The sequence below is a fragment of the Carassius auratus genome, chromosome 14 (genome assembly GCF_003368295.1).
Source record: "Carassius auratus strain Wakin chromosome 14, ASM336829v1, whole genome shotgun sequence".
Classification (NCBI taxonomy): Eukaryota; Metazoa; Chordata; class Actinopteri; order Cypriniformes; family Cyprinidae; genus Carassius; species Carassius auratus.
The window spans coordinates 1,737,920-1,765,723 of record NC_039256.1 but is presented as its reverse complement, the minus strand read 5'-3'; the positions used below and the strand labels follow the sequence as shown (position 1 = coordinate 1,765,723).

At 38.7% G+C, this 27,804-nt stretch overlaps 1 protein-coding gene across 2 annotated transcripts; it reads right to left on the bottom strand.

Annotated features, from left to right (window-relative positions):
• Window positions 1-957: 957 nt before the first annotated feature.
• Window positions 958-26,537, bottom strand: LOC113113396 (plastin-3). Of its 2 annotated transcripts, none has more exons than XM_026279564.1 (16): window positions 26,388-26,537; window positions 17,183-17,290; window positions 15,142-15,305; window positions 13,129-13,258; window positions 12,819-12,951; window positions 12,651-12,732; window positions 12,332-12,497; window positions 11,010-11,152; window positions 9,305-9,400; window positions 7,550-7,745; window positions 6,426-6,504; window positions 6,175-6,292; window positions 5,916-6,049; window positions 5,622-5,745; window positions 5,390-5,514; window positions 958-1,998 (listed from the first exon to the last, which is right to left on the bottom strand). In XM_026279564.1, the coding sequence occupies exons 2-16, from the start codon at window positions 17,241-17,243 to the stop codon at window positions 1,866-1,868; spliced, it is 1,884 nt and encodes a 627-aa protein (XP_026135349.1). In that variant the 5' UTR covers window positions 17,244-17,290; window positions 26,388-26,537; the 3' UTR covers window positions 958-1,865. The 2 variants fall into 2 exon arrangements, with proteins under 2 accessions (XP_026135349.1, XP_026135348.1); XM_026279563.1 differs by lacking the exon at window positions 26,388-26,537 and adding an exon at window positions 19,394-19,539.
• Window positions 26,538-27,804: the final 1,267 nt, after the last annotated feature.

Here is a 27,804-nt window from a genome sequence, read left to right as displayed (position 1 = left end):
ACCAGTGTTGGGGAAAGTTACTTTTAAAATTAATGCATCACAGTGACTCACCATAAAAAAGTAACTAATTACGTTACTTTTATTGGAAAGTAAAGTGTTACGTTACTTTTGCATTACTTTTTAAATCTTTAAATCTTAAAAGGGCTGTTTTTGGCAAATATAAAAGCCTATGCACACCAAAAGTGAAATTAATACACTTCAGGCTAAAGGGAAAGTAGATTTACATCCATACAGTAGAATACAAAAGAAAGAATTTCCACACACTTTAGCAATAAAAAAAAAAAAAAAAAAATGTTGTCTAGTGTAATTTGTGCTTATGGTTGAACGGGATCATCCAAGCTCAGAATCAAAGACATTGGTTTACAAAATCGGATTAAATAAATAAGAGAGATTTGTGTTGTTTCACACTTAAATATTGCAGGTTTGCATCATATTCTGAGTAGATTTTGAGGAATACTCTATTTATTTATTTTTTTGTGAGGTGAACTAATGCATATTCATATTTTTTTTATAATTACAGTAACATATTTCTCTCAACAGGATGTCAGATGTCAATCAATAAATTGGAAAAAAAAAAAGTTACTTGTGACTTATTTGAAACCTGCGTTACTTGTACACACTGACTGGTAGTAAATTTTGGAGCTAGAATGTTAGCCTAGTCATTTCCTAAATAATCACAGACCTAGCAGTCTTTTATTAACCTTTTTAACCAGAATAAGTCTATTCACAGGTGACTGTTTATGGCTTTCAATGAGGCTTTGACCACAAAAACCAGTCTTTCACTTATTTAGCCATTACTGAAAAACTGTCGATTTAATCACCTTCAACATTCAAGAGATGGTTGAACAGTGTTTTCGCACTGACTTTACCGTTTATTTGAGCAACACAGTTCTTCCAAAACAAAACGGTGTTCATGGGAAAAAAAAGAGAAAAAAAGACAACGTGCTAAAGCTGAAATATAGTTGCACTTTCTGTTTTATTTGCATGATGTTTTTATGTTACAGACATTTGGATTGAGCTGCTTCGGTCCATAGATATCATGCTGCCGTATGATCAGCCACTTCCAGTTTCATTCCCGGCAACATGGTCACTTATCAGGTTAACGTAACAGGTTTGACACTGACCTTCCTGCGTCTGCGTTTATTTGTCATCTTCATATTAAACAAACAGCATGGATTGGTTAATGCATAAAGCTTTTAAAGCCATTTTCTGAGTGTATTGGTTTTAATTAAAAATATAGATCATGCATAGTTCATTCCGTCTGGATGTCTCTTGTAGGTAAAAAGAGTATGCATATACATAAGACAAATAGCAGAGATTTGACTATGGAATGAGTTAAAGTGTCTCACTGAAACCTTTCTGCTTCTAATTCTGAAACATATGAAACATAAGGGGAATAAGCGGTCCAATTCAAAGAATCAAACACAATCATGTTCTGCAGAGAGGCAATACTGCATCTAGTAAGGCCAGTCGTGACTTTAAATGACCAAAGCTGTCAATGACTACATCTATCACTCATACATACATCCTTTATCAATTATCATATAGAGTATTGCAAAGCTGAGTCTGACATGGGTTGGATCCAGCGAAGATATGCTTTAGTCATCTTGAAATTCACTGAAGATTTAATTTTGGTATTAATTTGTCCCTTTTGCAGATGGAATTGTAATTGTTTTGGTCCCCCTCCATAAACAACAAGCCCATTTACACACTGCAGTCCTGCCAAACTTAAACATGATTCTTTAACATCTGTTGGCATTTTTTTAAATTGTGGTTGTTATAAATTTACTGAACCAGAAGCCTTTCAACCAGCAAAATGGCTTGTGGGTAGGACATCAGTGTTTGATTGTCCACAGGGTTCCGTTTTACGCCCTCTTCATCCCTCTGCCCATTAGACACGCAAACACGGTCATCACCATCTTGGGTTTGACCTCCACTAGATCATCAGGCAGGGCATACACACGAGCGCCAATCTTCCTGGCCATGGACACAGCATACCTGCAAGACAGACAGAAATAACCTCACTGCACTGGGAAATATCACACAGACTCCATAACCAAAAACAAATGCTTCTTTCTTCAACAGTTCGATTTTGTGTGCGCTACAGACAGCTGTATCCTTCTGATTACACTCTCTCTCTCTCTCTCACACACACACCTGTTTGTTTTTGTGAAAAGTGGGGACATTCCATTGGCGTAATGGTTTTTATACTGTAGAAACTGTATATTCTATTGCCCTTCACCAACCCTACCCCTAACCCTAACCCTCACAGGAAACTTTGTGCATTTTTACTTTCTCAAAAAAACTCATTCTGTATGAATTATAAGCGTTTTGAAAAATGGGGACATGGGTTATGTCCTCATAAGTCACACTGTCCTTGTAATACCTGTGTCATACCCATGTCATTATACAAAGTTGTGTCCTGATATGTCACAAAAACATGCCCACTAACACTCACTCGCTAACACTCACACACACATACTCGCTAACACTCACACACACTCACTCGCTAACACTCACTCGCAAACACTCACTCGCTAACACTCACTCGCTAACACTCACTCGCTAACACTCACTCGCTAACACTCACTCGCTAACACTCACTCGCTAACACTCACTCGCTAACACTCACTCGCTAACACTCACACACACATACACACTAACACTCACTCGCTAACGCTCACTCACTCGCCAACACACACACACACATACTCGCTAACACTCACTCGCTAACTCATTCGCTAACACTCACACACACACATACTCGCTAACACTCACTCGCTAACTCACTCGCTAACACTCACACACACACATACTCGCTAACACTCACTCGCTAACTCACTCGCTAACACTCACACACACACATACTTGCTAACACTCGCTCGATAAAACTCACTCGCTAACACTCGCTTGCTAACACTCACTCGCTAACACTCACACACACATACTCGCTAACACTCACTCACTCACTCACTCACTCGCTAACACTCACTCACTCGCTAACACTCACTCACTCGCTAACACTCACACACACATACTCGCTAACACTCACTCACTCACTTGCTAACACTCACTCGCTAATACTCACACACACATACTCACTATCACTCATTCGTTAATTCACTCGCTAACACTCACACACACTCGCTAACACTCACACACTCGCTAACACTCACACACTCGCTAACACTCACACACTCGCTAACACTCACACACACATACTCACTAACACTCATTCGCTAACACTCACCCGCTAACACTCACACACTCGCTAACTCTCACACACACATACTCACTAACACTCCCTCGGTAACACTCACACACACATACACACTAACACTCACTCGCTAACACTCACACACACACATACTCGCTCACTCGCTAACACACACACATTCTCGCTAACACTCACTCACTCACTCGCTAACACTCACTCGCTAACACTCACACACACATACTCACTAACACTCACACACACATACTCACTAACACTCACTCACTCACTCACTCGCCAACACTCACTCGCTAACACACACACACATACTCACTAACACTCATTCGCTAACACTCACACACACACTTACTCGCTAACACTCACACACACATACTCGCTAACACTCACTCGCTAACACTCACTCGCTAACACACACACACACTCGCTAACACTCACACACACATACTCGCTAACACTCACACACACATACTCGCTAACACTCACTCGCTAACACTCACACATACTCACTAACACTCAATCGCTAACACTCACTCGCTAACACTCACTCGCTAACACTCACTCGCTAACACTCACACACACATACTCACACACACATACTCGCTAACACTCACTCGCTAACACTCACACATACTCACTAACACTCAATCGCTAACACTCACTCACTCGCTAACACTCACACACACATACTCACACACACATACTCGCTAACACTCACTCGCTAACACTCACACATACTCACTAACACTCAATCGCTAACACTCACTCACTCGCTAACACTCACACACACATACTCACACACACATACGCGCTAACAATCACTCGCTAACTCACTCGCTAACACACACACACTCGCTAACACTCACTCGCTAACACTCACACACACATACTCGCTAACACTCACTCGCTAACACTCACACACACATACTCGCTAACACTCACTCGCTAACACTCACACATACTCACTAACACTCAATCGCTAACACTCACTCACTCGCTAACACTCACACACACATACTCACACACACATACTCGCTAACACTCACTCGCTAACACTCACTCGCTAACACACACACACTCGCTAACACACACACACTCGCTAACACTCACTCGCTAACACTCACACACACATACTCGCTAACACTCACTCGCTAACACTCACACACACATACTCGCTAACACTCACTTGCTAACACTCACTCGCTAACACTCACTCGCTAACACTCACTCACTCGCTAACACTCACACACACATACTCACACACACATACTCGCTAACACTCACTCGCTAACACTCACTCGCTAACACTCACTCGCTAACACTCACTCGCTAACACTCACTCGCTAACACACACACACTCGCTAACACTCACTCGCTAACACTCACACACACATACTCGCTAACACTCACTCGCTAACACTCACACACACATACTCGCTAACACTCACTTGCTAACACTCACTCGCTAACACTCACTCGCTAACACTCACTCACTCGCTAACACTCACACACACATACTCACACACACATACTCGCTAACACTCACTCGCTCTCTAACACTCACACACACATACTCACACACACATACTCGCTAACACTCACTCGCTAACACACACACACTCGCTAACACTCACTCCCTAACACTCACACACACATACTCGCTAACACTAACTCGCTAACACTCACACACACATACTCGCTAACACTCACTCGCTAACTCACTCGCTAACACTCACTCGCTAACACTCACACACACATACTCGCTAACACTCACTCGCTAACACTCACACACACATACTCGCTAACACTCACTCGCTAACACTCACACATACTCACTAACACTCAATCGCTAACACTCACTCACTCGCTAACACTCACACACACATACTCACACACACATACTCGCTAACACTCACACATACTCACTAACACTCAATCGCTAACACTCACTCACTCGCTAACACTCACACACACACACATACTCGCTAACACTCACTCGCTAACACTCACACATACTCACATACTCACTAACACTCACTCGCTAGATTATTTTATAAATGCCTTGTCATGATCCTCAACCCCTAGTCCTAACTGACAGAATTGACTGCATGCATATATTTTGGGTTTCACACACACACATCTAATGAGCGCTCGTACTTTGCGTTATCCAGTTTGTCTGTGTCGCTAAGGCTTCCTCTCTTCACAAGGTCGTAGTGGACGCAGCCGGGCTGGATGGCATCAATCAGGTCCAGCACCGCCAGACTGGAGCTGATCTCTTTGTCCTGCAGTCCAGAACATTACACTTACTTCTGATATCAGCTACATGAATACAGGGCTGCTGTATGAAGCATGCACAGATACGCTAGCAGATAAACGTAGGCTTGTGCACCTTGAAACTGGAGATTTTGGTTGATTTTCCTGCTCCCGCCAAAGTCTTGTTAACCCAGTTGACGATGATGTCATCGTTGACCTTCTGGCCGTCACCCAGGCCCTCGAGTACATTCAGAGTGTATCTGGAGGAGAACACAGCACAATCAGTTCACTAGCACATAAACTATTCAAACTTTTCATTCACATGCACGCTCTAAATTTATCATTCAAATTCTATGTATGTCTGTGTTTAATTTCATCTTATATGATGCATCTGTGTCAACTATGTGTCTGTTATTAGTTTGAGTTGCACCTCCTCATGAGCTGCCAGACGAGGGCGAGAGTGAGCGTTGGGTTCCCATCATTCAAGTCTTGCCCCCCGATGCCCACCAGCGAGAAATTGGCTTTGGTCTTCCCCAGTTCCACAGCGTAGTTACAGTTCTCCAGCTGAACACACACACACACACACACACACACACACTTTATCAAATCAGAAAAGTAGCCGAGTGTTCTCTGTCTGTCACTCAATCTGCATGTGTTTGGAAAAAGGGTGATGACTGTAGAATGAATACCTTCTTCATGTTGGCCCCTAGTTTAGGATATGGAGGCTTGTTGACTTTGTTGTTCCAGTCGACAGGAACCTTGATCTTCTCATAAAGTTGCAGGATGACCAGAGCATCTTGAAGGTCACTGAAAAGACCGAAACACATTCGTTTCATTCACATAATGTTACACTTTTAGAGTGCATTTCATTCCTCTATAATCTTAATTTCGCTTTCCTGACACAAGTTGAGCTGTGAAGGTAAGAGAGCGTGGGATTTACCCGTATAAGTGATTGACGTGAGGATTGACACCCAGAGAATTCATCCAGTTTCTGAAAGTCCTCTCCTCTCTGGTCTCTCCTGCAGAAACCGAGCGAAGCAGGGGTTAATCACAGGAATTACAAACTCATGTTAACACATTAGCTGATCTCAGTTAATGCATTCACTGCCATTAACTAACACTGGTTACAGTACGATTATGAATCTTTGTTAACATGGGTTAAGAAAAACACAGCTGTTAATGTCAGCTCAAAACCTTTAACTAATAACAAATACAGATTTGATTGTTATTTTAACTAAGATTAATAAATGCTAAAGAAGTGTATGTCATTGTTAGTTCATGTCAACTAAAATAATTGAACAAAATCCGTATTAATATACTCCTCGACAACAGATAATTGAAATCAAATGTGATGCTTTCTTTTTTGGTTTTGAGTTTGTTTAGTGAGAGTTGACATAGTTGATCAATTTAAACTCAATCTAAAAATTTTAGTTATAAATTATAATCAGAATTAATAATGTTATTGAGATTTTATAAATAATCGAAATATAGATACTGTTGACCTTATAATTTTTGTTATAATTATTTTTAACTCAAGACTCAAGCCAAAAAGTCACAAATACATCTCCAGACTAAATATATGCGTGAGATTATAGTAGGCATTGTCTTAGTGGATAAAATCTGATTTTTTTTTTTAAAGAAATTTGTTAGATTAAAAAAGAATGCATAATTATCCTCAATGGAAAAGAAATGCTCCCTAAATTACAGAATGACTGGAATGCTAACTATAAACCCAGGGTTTGGTCTGACGGCTTGTTTTTGTGTGTTTCGTACCACAAGAGGGCGCAACCTTCACCAAAAGGGTGTAAACTGTTCAGGATGCAGGAAATGAGGCAACCAGGCCCTCCCTTCAAATCTCAGTCTGCCGACGCTCTTCACCAGTTTCCATTAAAAGTCAAATCCTGCATGTCTCTCCTGTGATGCCATCCGGTATATTTTTAGAAGTAAGTGTTTGGAAGAAATGCCACCCATTTTCATGAGTCATTACGTGGCACATGTATTTAGCAAATGCTCGAATGGCGAGATGTGACAGGAAAGAACAACAATCATGAGCAGAACACCCACCCTCCAGAAGTCCCCAGTTGATGTCCTGATTCTCAGGTTTGGTCAGCGCTGGGTACTTGTTGAAGAGATTGGCCACAAAGGCCAAGTTGAGTTTGGGGTTTCCAGACACGACGTCAGTAGATGTGACGAACTGTCTGCAGCCCAGCCTGTCTGCCTGCACCAGCATACACTCGGCTCTCTTCAGGTCATCTTTCTCCTGCAGAACACACACCAGCACACATACAATTCACTGCATTCAGCTGCTGACAGATTAACTCCTCGCCCCCCCTCTCTACTTCGATGGCTACCATTTGCTTAAGCCACAGATGCAAAACATTCGTCTTTCCTGTCCCGTGGGTCAGTGAGAAAATAAGAGACAAATTCAATCTAATGCAAACACTGAAGTACGTGAACATTACTTGAGCCAGATTCATTTGGCACATGCGTGAATGTCATCTTCAGTTAAATGTGTAATAGTGCAGAACTCCAATCAAAACCATGTCACGCCGAACTATAGCCAGTTACTCAAACCAAGCAACGGGAAGACAAGCACTGAGCAGCTGCTTTATATGCGGTAATACACTTTTTATTTGTATTTTTTGAACATGAAACATTTTGAAAGAATAGGTCAATTGAAAAAAAAAGTGTATATATATATCTTTTTTTTCTTGCTTTTTTTTGCTTTATACAATTTGAAAGGATAGATTGATTGATTAAAACACACACACACACACACACACACACATATATATTTATATATAAAATTATTCAGCAAAGGCTAATTAATCAAAAGTAACAGTAAAGAATTTCACTGCTTTTAAACGTTCTATTAATCAAAGAATCCTCAGTGTTTTCAATCAGAATATTAGAGTGATTTCTGAAGGATAATTTATTATTTATATTCAAACAGAAAACAGGTCTTTTATATTGTACAAATATTTCATAACATTTCTTTTTCTCTCTGTATTTTCCATAAAATAAATGCAGCCTGGGTGAGCAGAACAGACTTTATATTAATAAATCTTACCAACCCCAAACTTTTTTGACTGCACAAGTAGAGTTCACTAGCTTGTCACCGAATGCAAGACACGGGGTTCAAGCACTGAAAGGAAGCATTATTTGTGGTGTGACTGCACACACTGACACAACACGACGGCAGCAGACGGCTGAAACACGACTACAGCTCAATAACAGCTGCGTGTGGGGTTACATACACTCACACTCCATCACCAGACCTCGGTTCAGACGCTGCTGGGAAATGGGCAATGTTGTTATTGTCCCAGACCAGTGAATGACTTGAATCATGGCGTTCTGGGGGTGGACTGAGGCATCCGCAGTGTTGTGACTGCCACGGGCCACAGACTGGAACACAGTGTGCAATAAACAGAGGCTTTTTGCTTCCGACTGCAATTCACCAGCGTTTGAGAAAACACATCCTGCTTAGAAACCACAGATTTTGATTTCAGCATTGATCAATCCCAGGTTTGCCTACACTTTCACCCTCTCAAGACCCCCAGAGACACACTTGTGTTTGAACTGCTGATGCTGGACAACTGCTCTCCAAACAGCTCCCGGTCAGAGCTTTCAGGAAGTCCCCAGAGTGTCTCCTCCTCAGACATCTGACTCACGATGAGCTGCTACAGTGTCTGAAGCCCTGATCTCCCTCCTCTACTGAGAGCAGCTCACGCATGCATTAGTAGACTGATCTTATGATCTTACTGAAGACCATTACATAGTGAATGATGTGCATTTTAAAAGTGTGTCATCTGAACTCACGCTGAAGCCTGACATGTCGATGTCAATACGATTTTCACCCTCCTTCTGACCCTTCGGTGCGATCTGGTTGAGCAGGTGGAAGTAAGCCCTCGAGTCCTGCAAGAAAAACAATCTTTTAATGAACGTAGTGTAAAGCTGCCAGGATTGTATTTATGAGTATTAATGAAATGACTCATATTTAAGTTTTTATTGTGAATATTGCTGGTGCAACTTAGTTTCTTGTGTACAGTTGTTGAATAATAAATAATAAAAGCTTGCCAAAAACACTATGAGGCAACAGGCTTGTGCAACTACAGTTCAATAATGTGATACTGTCAATTATATTTAGATGAGGCACAGTCCAGAGATATTTCTGAAAATATCACAATCATGCATGAATTCCTGAGAACATGAATGCGGTAGATGTGACCGAATAAAACCAAACAGCAACAAAAATGCATACTGTAACTGATCTAGCAGTACATTTGGAAAAGTACCTTTACACAGTTTGAAAAATCTGTTAACTGCAGCACAGAGGAAGATAGAGACAGATGTTAGTTAAATCATTCAGAAGAGATCAGATTCATGAACCAGGCACTTATCTTTCATTAGACACTAAATGACCCCTCGCATGGTTTACAAAGTTCATGACATGCCAGAGCATTTGTGAGTCAAACTAACTGCCCTTTCACCTTTCACAACAGAAAATAGAGTTAGCTGTTATGTAAATTCTAATTTGGATAAGATCGGCAACATGTCTCTATTCATGTAAGGCTGAGAATTATTTCATCTAAAGGAAAGCTAAAGCAAATCTGTCATCTAACCATTAGTTCAAGAGATTTATGATATGCAAATCGTCTATGTAAAACTGTCCATTTTACATTCACACGCTTTATGCTATTAAAAAAAAAAAGTCTTAACAAGCAATGACTTTGCAGGCAGCATTTGTGCATGAAGGTAACAACCTCATTAAATGTTTTCGGACAGGTGTCTGAGGATGTGTAACAGTTTAATGAACTAAAACTAATTAGAGAGAGCTTGGGTGATAACTACGCAAATATTTAATTACTGCAATACTAATTTCTCACTAGAAATGACATCAAAAGTGGATAAAGTAAAAAAATAATAATATATGACTATAATCTAAAAATACATAGTATGATTATCAAGGCCAAGTCAAGACATTTTAGTCTTTCATTTAAAGTGAACATGGCATTAACACACTCATATAAAGTAAAATATTTGAAATTCATTTTTTTAATTGAGTTATTGTGAAATACATCACATTGAGAAACTAGAATCTAGTTTCATGTTGTCTGTATAAAAGATACCTGACAACTGCTTTCTTCTCTGTTGTCAGGAGTGAAATGTGTGATGCAAAAGAAACATTATGAACTTTAACATCCATTACATGACAATAATACATCTCTACAGACTGATAAGATGCTTAAATGAGCAGGAAGTCATTTTTATATAAACTATCGTGATAAGAGAATAAAAGCAATCATGTGAGAATGGTACTATGCATTTAAAACTTTACAATAGGATCTCACACCAACAGATTTAATATCTTACAACTAAATAAATATAAAAGATATGCTGGACTACTACCATAATTCTCATGCTCAATATCCTCATGAAAACATTAGTAGACACAGAGATCTGATACTCTATTAGCGTGCAGACACAAAAGCAGATCGCAGTAAATAAACCCATTACGACTGACCTTAATATCATGGCTGAAGTTGTTGATCTTGCTCCAGCCGGCATTCTCCAGGTGAAAGTTAGCCCAGCGAAGCAACAGTTCCTCTGGAGACAGTTTCATCAGATCCTCGAGAGTCTCTCCATCCCTCAACAGTGCCGCCAGAGCTGAAAAAAGACCACGTTTATCAGCAAACCAGAATGTTGTGAAGCCACGGATTCTAGCTTTTGCAACAGTGTTACATATATGATTTTGCATTTGCCAAGCACTGATAATTTCACAGTTTCTGTTGTGCTTCAGAAAGTCAATTCACTTCAATTCAATCTAATGTTTTCTGTAGTGCCCATACTTTCCCACCACATTCAAGTAGGCAAAGGTAAACCCACTACTTTAAAAACTCTACACTAACAGAAAATTACAGACCAGCTTCAGATTTTTTTTGTTCATATGAACACTTTTATTTGTCAACCAGGTCTTCTTTCCTTTCACAGATCAAACAAACAACTGGAGTACCTCAGGGTTCTGTGCTGGTCCCTTTCCTTTCTTCATTTACTCAATATTGCTGGTACCTACCATCCAGAGACATGGATTTTCCTGCTACTGCTACACTAAGGACATGTAGATCTGCTAAGCATTTGCATGGATCTCAGCTTGGCCTGGATGAAGGAACACCCCCTAGCTATTCACTAATCACTTTTTAGCAAGGCCCATCAATAATAACATCATTTAAGACTAGATTACTGCTATGTCCTTCTAGCTATTCTCCCTGCTCACACACACAAAGCTCTGCAAATGATCCTGAACACAGCCACATGTTTATGGGTTTTTAACCCAATGAGAATACAGAAGACAATGCATTTGTCTCAATTTTACTGGTTGATGGTTGTTGTCTGCAGTTCAAGGCACTGATGCTTATATACAGAACCATCACTGGATCTGTAAATGCCAAGCCCAGGCAAATATTTTATTTGTTTATAATTTGTCATCCAAGTCCTGCTTTGTGACTAATCATTCCTGGCAGTCTGTCAGATGAAAACCAATTTTACACACTAATATAAATGTTTATTGATTGCTAGACAACTCTCTCTGTTAAGGTACAGGGCCATTTGGATAGGCCTAAGCTCCCATAGGATGAATTTGGGAGAAAACAAACTGTTCAGTCCAGTAATGAGGTCAGATATAAGAGCAAGTCTGCCACAACGGTCAATTCAGTCAGTTGGGTTATCGTTTAACTTCTTTAAATGAGAGCTTTATCTGTTTGTCTGGATTCCTGGATGTTGTCATCAGCCGTGACAATGCCAGCACTATTTGGACAATATGTGCAACCGTATTTGTGTGACACATACCCTCGTTTCTGCTCAGCTCGATGTCAGCAAACAGACCAATTTTGATGATCTGCCAGAGCAGGCCCAAAACCAGATGAGGTTTGCCTTCTCGAAGGTCCAGAGCCCCAATGTTGACCACATGACAGCCAATGGCAGAGGCCGAGTTAAGAGCCAGGTTAAGATTCTCCTGCGAGACAGAAGCAATGATCTCTGTTAGCCTCAAATCTCTCTCTAACACACATGTGATTCGAACCCAAAGGATTAAAACCATGCAAGTGTTTCCAAGTCATATTTCAAAGAATAATCTTAGAACAGAGAGGGAGCCAAAACCAAACCAAACCTGTATTGTGAATGGTGTTAGTTTCTTCTTGTTGATGGTTCTCTCATCGATAGTATCAGGTACTGACAGGTTGATCATTTTACTAAAAGGAAACAAAAGGCACATGCATTTAGGGCGGTTCTTAATACAAAATCACAGATTAGATGTTAAGGAGTGAGTTTAACTTACCACAGCACAACACCATCACCTACAGCCTTGAAGAGATCATCTGTGTTGGGATTCATGGGCAACACATGTTTACAGTCAGGGTCCTGTTCCAGCGCTGTGTTGATCCAGTTCACGAAAGCAAACCTCTCCTCCTCTGGACAAAGACACAGAAAACAACATCGAATACCTTTAATATAGATATTCATATGGAAATCCATGCAAAGACCATATTTGGTCTTTTAGATTGGCCAGTGGGAAATGCAGTGCATATGTAATTCTATCAAAAGGAAGCAGTGGTAGGTTTGTTCCAGTGAAAGCGAGGTGTTTTTACCTGAGAAGGAGTGCTGTGTGCCTGCACTGGAGAGCTCAGACGTGCCGCCGATGGCCAAGATCCCCTCCTTCCTGTTGATGGCCTTCCGGAAGCTCTTTGCGATGTCACTGCTCTTCAGCTCTTGAAAGATCTGAGCAGACACAAGGAACCATGATATTATTATAAAGTCATGCTGAAATTCTCAGATACATGAAAAGGTAACTTTTAGCTAACTATTAACTTAGCTTGCTTAGTCTGAAACTATGTTGCTTAATAAAACGAATAAATAAATAAAAATAAACTTTCAGACATTTGACTCACTACTGTATAAGTAGCTACCACTACTGCACATGCCAACTAACTTAAACTAGAATATCAGTAGACTGTTAGGTTAGGATTAGTCGAACATGTTGACTTGCCGTTGCAAAGCTACTTATAGTCATTAGAAATCTTTTGGGAGCCATTAAAAAAGTATTAGCACATATTTAGCAGACAACGCTCTAATGATTGCTAGCTGTCATAGTAGCAAAGTTAATCTCTTAGAAGAATGTCAAAAGTGGACTATCAAAATATAGTTTAAGCTTTTATTATGTAAAATCTGGACTTTGACACCAATGCTATACTGTGAAAATAGTCACTGCACAGTGTCATTCTTAACAGCAACTTTTATCCTGGGACAACTGATCCACACATTAAGAAGAACATAGGCATGACTATTTGAAAAATGCACAAGCATACATGTGGTCAGATATACACAGGGTATTTGAAACTGAACAGATGCAGATATTTTCTGACATGTGGCCAGTGTGTGTAATTAAAGCATGTCTGTCTGTGCCAAGTGGAAGATGTAGTGAGCGGAGGCCTCTAGCAGCTGTGAATAACCTCCTCACAGCAGTGCAAACAAACACACCACTGTTCAACAGGACTCAGTGAAACCGTTTTAATATTATATATCAGCTAGTACTGACTGCACAAGCGCCTCACTGATCATAGACCAGAATCTATAGATATGGCTCAGGTTTAACGTATGGAACATTATGATTTGTTTTTTTATCTTTTTGAAAGAAGTCTCTTACGCTCACCAAGACTGAAAGCATTCTAACATGCTGATTTGCTGCTCAAGAAACATTTCTACTTACTGTCAATGTTAAAAACAGTTTTTGCTGCATCATATTTTTGTGGAAACTGTGATGCACTGCTATTCAAAAGCATGGTCAGACTTAAAATGCTACACAATATTTCTATTTCAAATAAATGTCATTCTTTTGAACTTTCTATTCGTCAGATAATCCTGAAATAAAAATGTATCACAGTTTCAAGAAAATCATTAGGCAGAATATTAAAATCATAATCATAAATGTTCCCAACTTTTAACCAGTAGTGTTAGTTTTTGGACATTTTTGGCTTATTGTATCATCTGATCATCTCGAAAATCTGCAGCACAGCTCTACTCAACTAACCCACACAGTTTGAGGCATCATGACAACGTTTAATACTAATTATTTGTATTCCATCATTCTTTATCTAACGCCAATGAATAAAAATGATGCAATGGCAAAAAGCCATCTGGATTCAGCACTGAAACTCTAATCTGAATGTAAAGTGTATTGTCCATTAAAGCTGAAAGCTGCTGCTGATTAAGCAAATCAGGGATTAAAGCTGTAAATGGTGTCTTCTGAACAATATGTTGGGTTTCAAATTCAGGTTCAACTAAACAGCCTTACATAGCATTCTTACTAACTAATTCATTAATCATGCAGAAACATTTTTACTTTATCCATTCAACTGTTTTCTAAACGATGTAACTTGCATTCCCCCATTGAAATCTCATGCACACACAGCACAACATCTCTACAGTGTATGTGATCGTCTCATTGTTTCATTTTCAAATGGTAAATCTATGGACAGAATAAAGCGTTAAATCATTGGGCTACATTTAATTATCTGAAGCATTACAAGGAAGGTTATTTTTGTGTTGTAGCAAGTCTTTAGCGTAGTTTGGATGTGTGTGTAAAACGGTTTGCAGACACTTACAGACACAAACTCATCGAAGCTGATCTTATTGTCCTTGTTTTTGTCCCCCTCTTCCATCAGTTTCTGGATGATCTCTCGGACTTTGTACCCCGGCAGGGGCAGATTGGCCTCTTTGAACAGGTCGTGGAGCTCATGGTCACAGATAAAGCCATTGCCGTTCAAATCTATGCAGAAAAATGAAAGTGAATGGTTTAGTGTCAACATCTTGCATCTTTCCGACAAGCAAAAAACATTTTGGTTGCAGTTGGGTTACGTTGTAGTTTAACAGCTTAAAAAAGTTCCTCAACTACAAAATAACATTTTACGATTAAAAATGATCAGCGACAAACTCTGAGAAAATGATTTAAAACTGCATTTTACTGCTTATGTGCATGCAAAATAAAACATTTTGGAAATGTTAAAACATCTTTTGTGCGCGTTTTAAGCAGCTTAAAAACAACATTTTAATACAAACACATCTATACACAAATGAAACACTGCAAAAGCAATGAAAATGTTTATATTTATAGAATTTATGCGTAATAGTTCAGGCTAAACACATTTTACTGAGCTTCAACTTCAAGTAATGTTTTCTGGTATTATCCACAAAAGAGACACAGCACGGCCTTAGATCCTGGCCAGAACAACGTCTGTCGCCATTTGCCAAATATGTGGCAGTAGAGAGAATCAGGCCTGTTTTGCTAAAAGCTGTCCACAGTAGGTAGGCCACTGTATTTGAATCAGAGCTGTTGTGTTATAGGATCTCTCTAATAAATGCTATCTGCAATACTAAAACAGACGAAACAACATTAAAATAACCATCAGCAACTGTCAGCCACTGGGGTTTTTCTAGGTTGTGCATTATAACACTGGCAACAGTTCAGGCCTCCATTTTCTGCCCAGTCTGCTGGAGAAATCAGATAAATGGGAAAATGTAGTCTGAAGCACATTCCTTTCGAGGACCGTGAAAAACATCCAAATCCAAATTCCACAAACTGCATATACTCTAACTCTATACTCTTGAATGCATTGCTTATTGTAGATCTACTGACATACTATATTCATTTTCTACTGATGCAACACTCAAACTCAGGGAGTCGCTGATATGGATGTTCCAGGCATTTCAAAACCACTTTGACAAAATCCACTTCTGAAGTACCTTAAGAGCTCAAGTGAGGAATATATATATATATATATATATATATATATATATATAATAAACCTCTATGAGCATCAGCCATCATTAAACAGATAGCTGCTCACAGTCATTTTTATTTGTGAGTTTTGGTGGAATGGACTTTCAATAGAGGGACTGGAATCTCAGGTTTCATTAAAATATCTTCACTGATATTTTTAAGATCAATGGGAATGACGGGAAGTAAACGATGATATATTTTCATTTTTGGATGAACTAACACTTGGCTAACTTGGTAACTGACTTGGTAAAAGCACCAAATTTTGCAGCTGACAATCTCTTATATGGCAAAATATGTTCAAAATATGGCAAATACTGAATAAATAAATAATTAAGTAGATTAATGTGCTACTCAAAGTGAATCTATAGCAACACAATATAGTGTGTAAATATACACTAAATACACTATAGTTGCAGTAAACAGTTTCTGGTTTGGAGTCCATGAAGACAGTTCAAGCGCCAGGCAACAAGTGATGCCAAAATCTTGTCAAATGAAGGTCAAATGAAAAACCCAGATGTCTCTCTGAGCAACAACCTCGCAGACTGTTATGGGACAAGACTAACAAGCATTGAGGAAGACTGATAACAACATTACAAAACAATCACATCACAAAAAAACACAAGTCTAGAGTTTCCCAATCAATGCCGTTTTAAACCAGAATCTAAATGCCATTTGAAGAGCTTGCTAATCCAATTTTTTTGGCATTGCAGAGTGATGTAGCATTTTTTTTTTTTATCTATGCAAACAACAAAAAAAGAAATCATTAGAAATCACAAGATAAGTGAAGGAAAAAAGACACCTTCAAGGGTGGAACGCCAAGTAGTGATAAGAGTAGACAAAACTGGTCGGACAGGAAGAACACTCACCGACTTTCCCGAAGGCCTCCCGCAACTCTTCCAGCTCGTCTTTGGATATCTTTCCAGCCATCTCCCAAAGAACAACCTGAAACTCTCAGTTGAATAAAGTATGTCCTTCTGTGGAGAGAAGGACAAAAACATTGTCTGAACCTCCAAACTGTAGTAAATGAACATTGGCAACGGTCTTCTGAAAGAGAAACCTGGAAGAGGGAATGTACATGCATGATAAGTTACATAAGACATGCAAATGACATATACACGTCTATCAAGCATGCAACAGAGTAGATTATATTTGGGCAAGATGCATGTTCCAGAGAGCGTGTCAAGGCAGGTCCTTTTGAATGCAACCATAACGCAAGTAACGCAGTGACGTGGTTGTTTCCCATGACAAAGATTGAAACACAACTACATCTATTTAAAGCCCTATTCATTTTGTTGCATGTCCAGTTAATGCACAGTGAAAAATGTAAAAGAGAAGCTAAAATAGATCAACTAAAAGGAAGAGACCAATCCACAGCCAAAAGCCAAAGTCTGGATGTGTTTCTTTGGAAGATCAGTGTGTTATTTTATCACAGAGTTATGATAGATGCATAAAAATCTGAATACCAGATGTGTTCCGACCTGAACTGTCCAACAGTCAGCCTGCTTTTGTTTAATTGTCAAATTCAACTTAAGAACTAAGCTCTTAAAAAACAAAGGCTCCAAATAAGGTTTGTGCAACAGTGTCACAGAAGAGCAAGTTTTGGTTCTCCAAAGAACCTTTCAGTAACCAATTCTTAAAAGAAACATTTTTTCTTACTGTGAATCATATTTTAAACACTTTTGGAAAGATTCTACGAATGTTAAATGTTTTTTTGTGGAACCATATTTTTAAGAGTATAGCATGAACCTTATTACCCAAACACACAATAAACAGTAATACACTATACGCTAAAACAAAGTAAATATTTATCCAGGATATCACAATAAATAATGCAGTCCATTTAACTGCAATATTATGGCACTGGCATAAATTGTCAGTGAGAGGCAGTGAACATAACGGTAACATACCGTTTGAATCAAGGACACAACAAAATGAAAATTGTTGAGCAGAGTCCAGCCATAGCAACTGAAAAGAGAACAGATGCAGCGTACAAACTGGCCAGAGATCTGCACTTACATGCAGCAATGCAGCACTAGAAGCTGCCCATGATGCATCTTCCTGTACCTTACAAGTCATCCTGATGAATCAGGACACACCCGTGGTGCATTTCAACATCTCTATTCCCATAGCTGTCACTCCAGCTTGTGTTTTTTCCAACTCTTTGTTATGTCATTAGTGGTGCAAACCGTCCTACCACGCCCCAGTGGGACAGCATTAAGTTATAGACTTCAACAAATGTACAAAAATAAGGGGATTCCAAAGTTACATAACAGCTTAACTGCTCATTATGTAAATAACCCTTAAAAAGAGCAACTTAAAGATAGGTTGTTGGCTGATTACGTCTGAAGGTCTACATCTGATGTCATCCTTCAACTATTCAGCAGGCCAACACGGATACTTTGATGGAATTTTTTTGAAAAAGAAAAAAAACAAACGGGCCAATTCTCCACCCTTGTGGCATCTCTTTCCCTGAGACAGCACTGTGCTTTACATACCATCAAGCAATCATCAGTTCGAATCTTCCACAATTCAATTGCTTCAAGTATAGATGCATTTTAATTTGACTAAGACTTGTTTACTTCCTAAATGGGTGTAGAGTTGTGGGAACTGATGGGACTGAGCCTTTTACAAATCTAAGCAACCAGAGAATCCGGTCTAGTCACAAGTTTTCAGTGTCTCGAAGGACTGCCAGCACTGCATGAATGATTTAACAAAGTCAAAAGCATTATGCAGTTACAAAGCAAAATAAAACAGCCACCAAACTGCTTTCTCTGGGTTCAGATTCAAAAACATAAAACTGAACATGTGCTCTAACACACAAAATAGATTTACTAGTCTGACAAGATGCAAAAAAACACTAAAATCTCACTTAAAACTACTGCTCCCAGTTTACCCCCGAGCTGAGTCCTTCACTCCAAAATGCAAACAGATGCAACAAATCTGAACAAGAGAGAGCTTTAACAGATGCTGTGCAGTTAGCAGAGAGACAGAAACAGGCTTTCCCCAGTGTATAACGTTAATGAGAGAATAGGGGATACAGAGGCAGAAGAGAAGAAGCAAAAAAAGAGAAGACAAACCGTCCCGTCGTGAGCTGAGAATGGAGCTGTAGGCACCAGCGGTCGCAGCAGTAGAGGCAGTACTCGCTCCACACCCTTCAAGGCTAATCTGAAACACCAGCATTCCTGCCTGCCTCACAAAGACCTACGGCAGCAAGTCATAACACTTCCTGACGGCTATGGGAGTAGCGGTCGGCGTGAGGGAGGAGGGATAGGCAGGCAGAGACCGAGAAGGAGAGGGGGAGGGGAAAGCGTGCATGCTTTTCTTTTTTCTTTTTTACTAATGCATCCATCCCAGATGTACTCAATAACGCAGTGGAGTTGCATGAGAGAAAAGTTAAATGCATCTCTTAAATCCACAGACTGTTACTAGTCTGAAAACATCCTGCTCCTTTAAAAAGTCGCTACTGGAGAGGGGAAAAAAAACAGTGGACAGACATATGCTGAATCACTCAAAACTCCACTGAATCACTTGAAAACCCATGCTGAACATGTGAGATCTTTACATGTTCAAGCAAAAAGAAAGTTTAAAAAAAAAAACAGAGTGTGCTTTTATACAGTTACAAAAATTAATAGTGTGATCGCAAAAACTGCTGCCATTAAGCTTCGAAAAGAAATAAAACATTTTGTAATATCCGCCCAAATCTTTCAATGTTAAACTAATTTCAAGGGCGTTCGAGTCTCTATGTAACAAAGACTCTTTCATTTGCTAAAGAAACGAGCCGCATGAGAAATAACAGATCATTCCCAGAGACAGACCTTAAATGAGGGCATGATGACCTCAAAACACACCCTTACTGCTTCAATTCAGCATTAAATTCATCAAATTTGGCATCTGCATCATAATCTTATTTCTCAACCTCAAGCTCAAGTTGTTGGCAAACTGCAAATGTGTTTCAAATGGCGTACTGCTATGCATTTACTAGGGCCAAAGTTAAAATATTCCATCTTCATGTATTTTGTCCACTAGATTTTTTTTTTTTTTTTTGCCAATTTCTCATAATCTTAAGTCTTAATGAACTGCAATTGCACAACTTTCGTGATCTGGTGTATGGGAGTTCTCATCTAGTATGACCAATCACATGTCGATCTCAATGTTGATGGGGCAGAAATGTGACCACACCCCAGTGAACAACAGTGTGAACTATGTTGTGTTTCACATGCAATGAGGTTAGGTCATTTACATATAGAGATCTATACAACATAGACTCGTGTGAAAAACATGCCACAACACTCCAAAAACTTACCTACATTCACACATTCAATTCACTGCAGTTTCCAGCAGAAATGAACACTGGTGGCAGTAAAACACAGTAAAACAACTTTTATTCCTTTTCACACAAATTAGGATTACAGGAGCAGATTATCAATTAATCAAAACTTACCTTATTATTACTTTTACAAAAGTGCAATGTCATACTTTTTTTTTTACTTTTTCTTTACATAACCCGCTCCATATGCATGGATTTTCTGAAGTAAACTTGCTTGGTAGCCCACCTGGTATAGAGCGGAGGTCCACACAACACAAGTCACGGTAAAAGATCTCAAACACTTGTAGAAGCCAGCTAAGATGGCATCATTGTTTCAAGTATTTTTATGTCACTTTTGCTTTTGAACAAATCACTCATCAGTTTGGTTTATGGTCGGGTTTAGTGTAAGTGGCAGGTAAATAGTATTAACATTTTATCACAACTCACTTACAACATTCATCGTAATAAAATATGTTTGCAATGCCATTTTGTAACACTGGCTGCACACAAATCCTGGACAAACATTATAAAAAAATACAAGGTTCACATTGCATACATTACAAACATTTCTAGACACATCTGAAAGGCTCCTTTCATTAGATCTAAATGTGCTACCAACAGACCACAGAGGAATTCTGTGAGATCTTGACATTCCTGAAGATCAGGTTACAGCAGAACACAACACAGCACATCACCTGTTATACAAGTCGGATCTTGAAGATCAGGAACGTTGAGTTTTTGGGAGGCAGTAAATCCACTCCTATGTGAACCAATGGAGATCACAGATAGGGTGACTCTTCAAACTCCACCATTGCAAAACGACTAATCAGAGATCTCTGTTGTTCATAAGATAACTAAAACCTGGCTTCCTGCTGCCTGAGGAAAACTCATGTGGGGTGTGAAGGAGCAGAACCAAGCCTACTTCGACAGGTGTTCACTTACAGATCCTTTTGTGAACTCAAGCTGAACTGCACACGGGACATTTACCGAGGCGAGAGAGATATGCTTTTATATTCTGTGTGTAAACTGAGGAATAACAGCCTGGCTGGCTGAATAGAGACAAGGCTCGACTGTAAAGAACACATCCAGGTCATATTTCAACCCAAAAGAAAGAAAGAAAAGCTGCAAAGCATTTATTAAAGTAAATTTGGTAAGCATAAAACAATCATATTTATCTTAATAATATTAAAGGATTTATTCAATATTATAAAATTTGTATCTAATTGAATGTATTTATTAATATTTACATCTACTCTCTACACAATGGGTGAACTTTGTTTGACTTATGCAGATTTAAATAAACACTGTATAATAGTATTTTTTTAAAAAAATACTGTAATGATTATAAAAAACATTATAAAAAACATAGAAATAAAAAACATAGAATAAAAAAATAAAACAAAAGTCAGAATAAAAAATAAGAATCATCGGAGAATAATGAGAAGTACTAATTATGACGAATAAAAAATGTCAATGCATTACAGTAAAAATAATTCAACTTACGAGGGAAATGTTTACAATTCGTTACATTTTTACGTAAATATGACCTGGACTTTTTCCATAAAGCAGTGATATATAAGCAACTTAAACTTAAACAGGAAGTTTTCTTGAATGCAGTAAAAGTGGAAGAACCTGAATGGCACAGTAAATCTGACACCACAAGCAAACACGTTCACTCCTAACGGCTCTTGCGATCTTTCAACCAGACCCATTCAGAACATCAGCCTTTAAGTGATGAAATGGAGCAACAGAGGGATGGGAAGTTTACCGGTTCTGAACTTTAGGAAGAACGTTGATAACCTAGGGATATCTGCAGTGTATTTATGGCAGAGTCGGACAGTAAATTAGAGGAAGGAATAACTGTGGATTGTTGATAAGACCCCTTCCCACCATTCAGTCTAAAAAGAACTTAAACAATGAAGAAAGGCACATGAGGTCCAGCCAAGACAAGAGCAGCGATATTCTCAAGGCCCAGACTCACAGAAGTGGCCGTGTGTTGGAGGTGAATGCAGGTTTGTGCAGTCAGACCAGGAGAAGTGTTTAGTCTACAGCCTCCACTGGTTTATCATAGATCATAAAGCATGAATAAACCACAGAAGTACTGCGAAACCACACAAAAAGAGTTTGTTGTCATGTCGTTTCCAGCCATCTTCTACGGAACAAGGGAGATGTTTGGCAGAATGTTTACGCTGCTCCTTTCCATCCAATGAAAGTGAATGGAGAACACATCTTTCAGATTAAAAAAAACAAACATAAAAAGCATCATAAAAGTGATCTTTCTCATTTGAAGTCTAGCTGTACGCAAACAGCAGAATCTGCTAAAAGTATTCAATCAGGGTTTACTTTAAAACATCTCACTCTAACTCAACAGACTCCTGGAAGAAAGCCCAAATGACTCAGGCAAAGTCTTCACTTCACACCGTGTTTTATTTGCTTCCTACAGCCAGCTGCACAAACACAGTCATTCTGATACTGAGGGCCGAGCAGGAGATTACAGTTAAACTAAGTTTGTCTCCAGTTCTCATTTCAGACTAAACTTTCAGACCGTGCAACATTCTTCAAGCTGTTTGTTTTTTAAGCCATTTTGTTTCTGCTTGAACTACCAAAATTTGCATTGTACCTTGAAAGTGTACTGATAACACCATAATAATACAGCTGGCGCAATAAGACGTCCGTCTATCAAACAAGGACAACAGAAGAGCACAAGCTCACACACACACACACACACACACCACACAGACAAAACACCATCATAACACATGACACTAATATGGTGATAAACATTTACCTATTCACAGAAAATGTAACACAAAACAGCCTAATGTACATCACTTATAACATACACTTTACCGTATTTTACAGTAAAATTACATACAGTAATGAGATGTTAAAGCAATTTTCATGGTGTATATAAGGTAACTTACAGTAAACCAATTAAATCAAACCAACAGGTTTTTACTTTAGCATTTTTTCAAGTTTAATTATATTCGACATATAAATTCTATTTTCCAAGTGTAACAAAGGTCTTTTTCACTGTAAAAAAAAATAAAAAATAAAAAAATAGCACTTTTCTGCCAGTACTAATAAGGCTGCACAATTAAACAAATTTCTAATCGCAGTTGCTATTATGGATCGTTACGTAACGCTTACGCTTTTTTTTTCTACATGTTATCTTAAGGGTTTTTCCCCATCATTTTGTTAAAATTTTATAATACCATTCATATTTTTACTTTTTTTATAATTTAAAGAAAAACAATCCAATGTATAGTTGACAACTGAGTCTTAATACTATGGAAAAGCACAAAGTTTTTCAGTTAGAGTGTTTTCAGCTTATTTTCATATAAAAATATGGCATGCAGTAGCATTAAACAATTGTATAAACGTCAATGTAAATTGTGATAATCGTAAATAATAATCGCATTAACAATTTCAAGGGAATAATCGACAATTATGATTTTTGTGATAATCGTGCAGACCCATAATCACTTTAACCCTAAAACATAACATAACGCAATGCGTAATTACAAAAATACACCCGTGAAAAAGCAATAAAGAACTTATTTATATTAACGCAGCACATTGAGGCCTTGTTTTTACAGTGCTGTTGCATGTCTTGGCCAAAAGTTCGGAGGCAGAACTGGGGTGGAACCATCTAGACATCCCAAAAAAAGTCAAAAGACAGAGCCCAACAGCCGAAAATGAGTTTTTTCACCATAATTCAAAACTATTTAGTTATAAGAGCAGTAGAAGAGACAGTGAGACACAACAGGCCTGTGGAATATTAGTCAGGGAATCAGCTTTGAGCCACTGCGGTCTCTAGCGTCAGGAGAAACTACATATAAAAGCCTCCACATCTGTGGTGGGGTCAATACAGCACAAACTATTTCCTGTAACTATCCTGAGAGTTGCCATTATGTAGACGATAATCGCTCAAAATAATCAAGTTTCATCCAGTGTAATTTAGCCAAATGCTTGGAGGTCATGAGCAAACCGCCTCCCACAGACATTGTCGAGGCATTTTGTCCTGACATCACTTTAACCTCAGCCTTGACAATGGCATCCAAACCACACGCTCGTCCACGATGAAAGGCCGGGAACTGCTCTGACCGATAACACGATCTTGAACGCAGGCTGCAAGTAACACTTACAGCTAAAGATTGAAGGCCTTGGAGAATGTGAGAGGAGGAATCGGACCACAGCATGAACGGCATTTCAAGGACAGAGCCAGACATCGCTGACTTCGTTATGATCAGGAATGCAGACAGATTCACCTTCCTGAAATGATCTTTTGGAAAAGCAATGTAAGACATCATTTCTCTAGCCCAGAAATGGAGGTGGGGAATGAACTCAGTTTAAGGAATCACATCAAGGGCTTTGCACCACTACAACTCACACTACACTGGCTAAGCATGCAACACTGTTCACTTCCAGTGCACATCACATGTGTGTTTACTTCACAAGGACTGGAGGTGCGTATTAACATAGTCATTAATTTTACAAATTCAACTCCTGTGATGGTGCATTTGAGCCATGCAGGAAAGATCAAATGCATGAGTTGATAACAAATGAACGCTGCCACAAAGTCATAATTACAAGTCGAAAACTCTGGACCCAAGTTTCTGAGTCTGAAATTTGGATTTGACTGCAATTTGGTGAAATGAATTGAATTTGGGTTGCTGTTGCATGTGCAAAAAAAAACAACGAAAGAGAAAGAAAAACACTCCTGATGTGAATCTTGCTATATTTATTTTGAGAAAAAGCCACAATGCAACCTTTCTCCTTCCAGAAATCCCAAAAATGACTTCCCATTTGGTAAACAGGAACCACCTAGAATGACCTGAATGCAGCATAACATGCATAATCAGTATGGATGCTCAATGCATAGTGCCTACAGAATTCATATTTTCTGCACAAAAAACAAACAAACATGCAGTGCATGCTAGAAATGTGCATGGAATACATTAACCCTAATGCAATGCATTATGATAGCTAAAATAAACTACAGTTTGAACATCTATTCATCTTTCAACTGGACTACCAAAATTGTGAAAGTTTTAAACAAAATGCACATGTATAGACCTACTGCTCACTGAGATGCCAACAGCAATTAAAGATGAACATACACATTTTCCTTCAAAATAGCAGTGGTTCAATCAAATAAGTCATTAAATAAATATAAAGACTGTATTTGATATTAGAGATTACATGCATTGTGTACACTGTATTACATACTAACTTAGGAGTAGTATGCGAATAAGGATACACACTTTCAAGGTTTCTCAGACTGTTAATGATTAATGATACTTTCGTGAAGCAAAATGCTGCTAAAACAGGTAAGTTACAAGTTTGAGCTGTGATGCGATAATTGATCGCGAGTGGAACTGTCAGTAAAAGCAAAGAAACACGTCACTCCATTCATCACAGCACATCCATATTCATATTCATAATTATAATCAATCAGACATGCTTCCGACAGCAAATCAACACTCATACCACATGACCAGCCGTATCTATTAAAACTAAACAAATAGATAAAACGAACACTAACTGCTCGTTCAGAAAGAAAGAAAACAAAGCGGTTTTCCAGCAGGATATCGAAGTGTAACGCTTCCCAAAGAAGCGGCTTCCAATCACGCGCGCGAATAAATGCTCTAGACACATGAAAATAAATGATAACCGAGCGCCTCGATGTTTGTAGAAAGAAAAACAACACAGTCGGAAGAACCAAAAGTCTTCTAAGGAGTTTAATAAGGCCAGTTACTTACTGTGTGTGTGTTGCCGTGCTGGCGTTTCACCCTCGCGCAGAAACACTGAACCGAGCACGAGCACTGGCCGTGTCTCAACACACAGTCTGCTGCCTACCGAGACAGACACCTAACGACACACACTTTACAGCAGTCTCAGACAGAGTCTCAGACATACTGAACCTTCAATACGAAGCACGACAGGCCGGTGTGACCGATTCGTTGTTGGGCTTTATTATAACTGCAGTAAACAGAGGAGGGTAAACACCAGCCACTAACAAACAAACAATAAATAAATGAAATTATACCTGAAACAGCAGCTGAACAGTGAAAAGTTCTGCTAACTGCGTCACATAAAATCTATACAATTATCACACTAAAATTATATTTAATGCATCACATATATAAATGATGCAGAAAAACTAAAATCATCAAATAATAAAAAAAATATAATAATAAAACAATAATAATTCAACATAAACTAATTTAAATAAACTTATTTTATTTCATCTAGTAACATAGACAACATTTCCAACTTTAGTTTAGTTTAAGCTGAAGCACAAAAATAACTAAAACTAAATAAATGAAAACTAGACTTTAAAAACAACAATTATACATCTCATAATTTACTGCAAAATACATAATAAAGCACGCAGTATGTATTAAACAATATGGTTTACAGTTATACATGATACTTTTTATTGATGGAAATCAGTTATTCGTTTCTCATTCATTCATTTATAGCTTTGACATTGCTATGATCATTATTTAAAATAATGCAAATAATAATAATAATCAAATAAAAGCACTATTTTCCTATGGAGCATGCTGCTGACAGCAGTCTTTGCTCTTGCCTTCATGCTGTGTTATGAGTCACAGCCGTCTGTTTTTAGGTCACAGCGGTTTTCTGGATCATAATTACAGACTCATACTCCAGAATAGGAGGAAATACCAAGGTGAGGAGCAAAAGTTATTATTAACAGCATAACTGTCCTGCTGTATGAAGAGCGGCTGTGTCTCCTGGATCCTCCTTCCAGGCGCTGCTTGATGCACTAAAGGTCTACTATGTTCAGTAAACGCTCAGGTTTAAGAAGTACACTCACGATTAACAAATCAAAACTCTATCAGAAACCACATTCCACAAAAATATATGCAACAGCAACAAGACATTTTTTTTTTTGTCCTATTAGACATATTTAAACAAAGAGAAATCCGTGAGATAGGCTTGGCTTCAGCACGCATGACTTAACAGGGCAAGCAGTTTGGACATGCCTTAGGTCTATTGTGTAAAACGGTCTATTTTAGAGACAATATATATTTCAAGTCTTTCTTCATTATGCAGGGTGTGTCTTTATGGAAATGCATGACTTGGTATCATAAAACTGTTGCTCTGAAAAACAACATAATTAGACATTGAGAAAACATGGAGCTGTTGAGC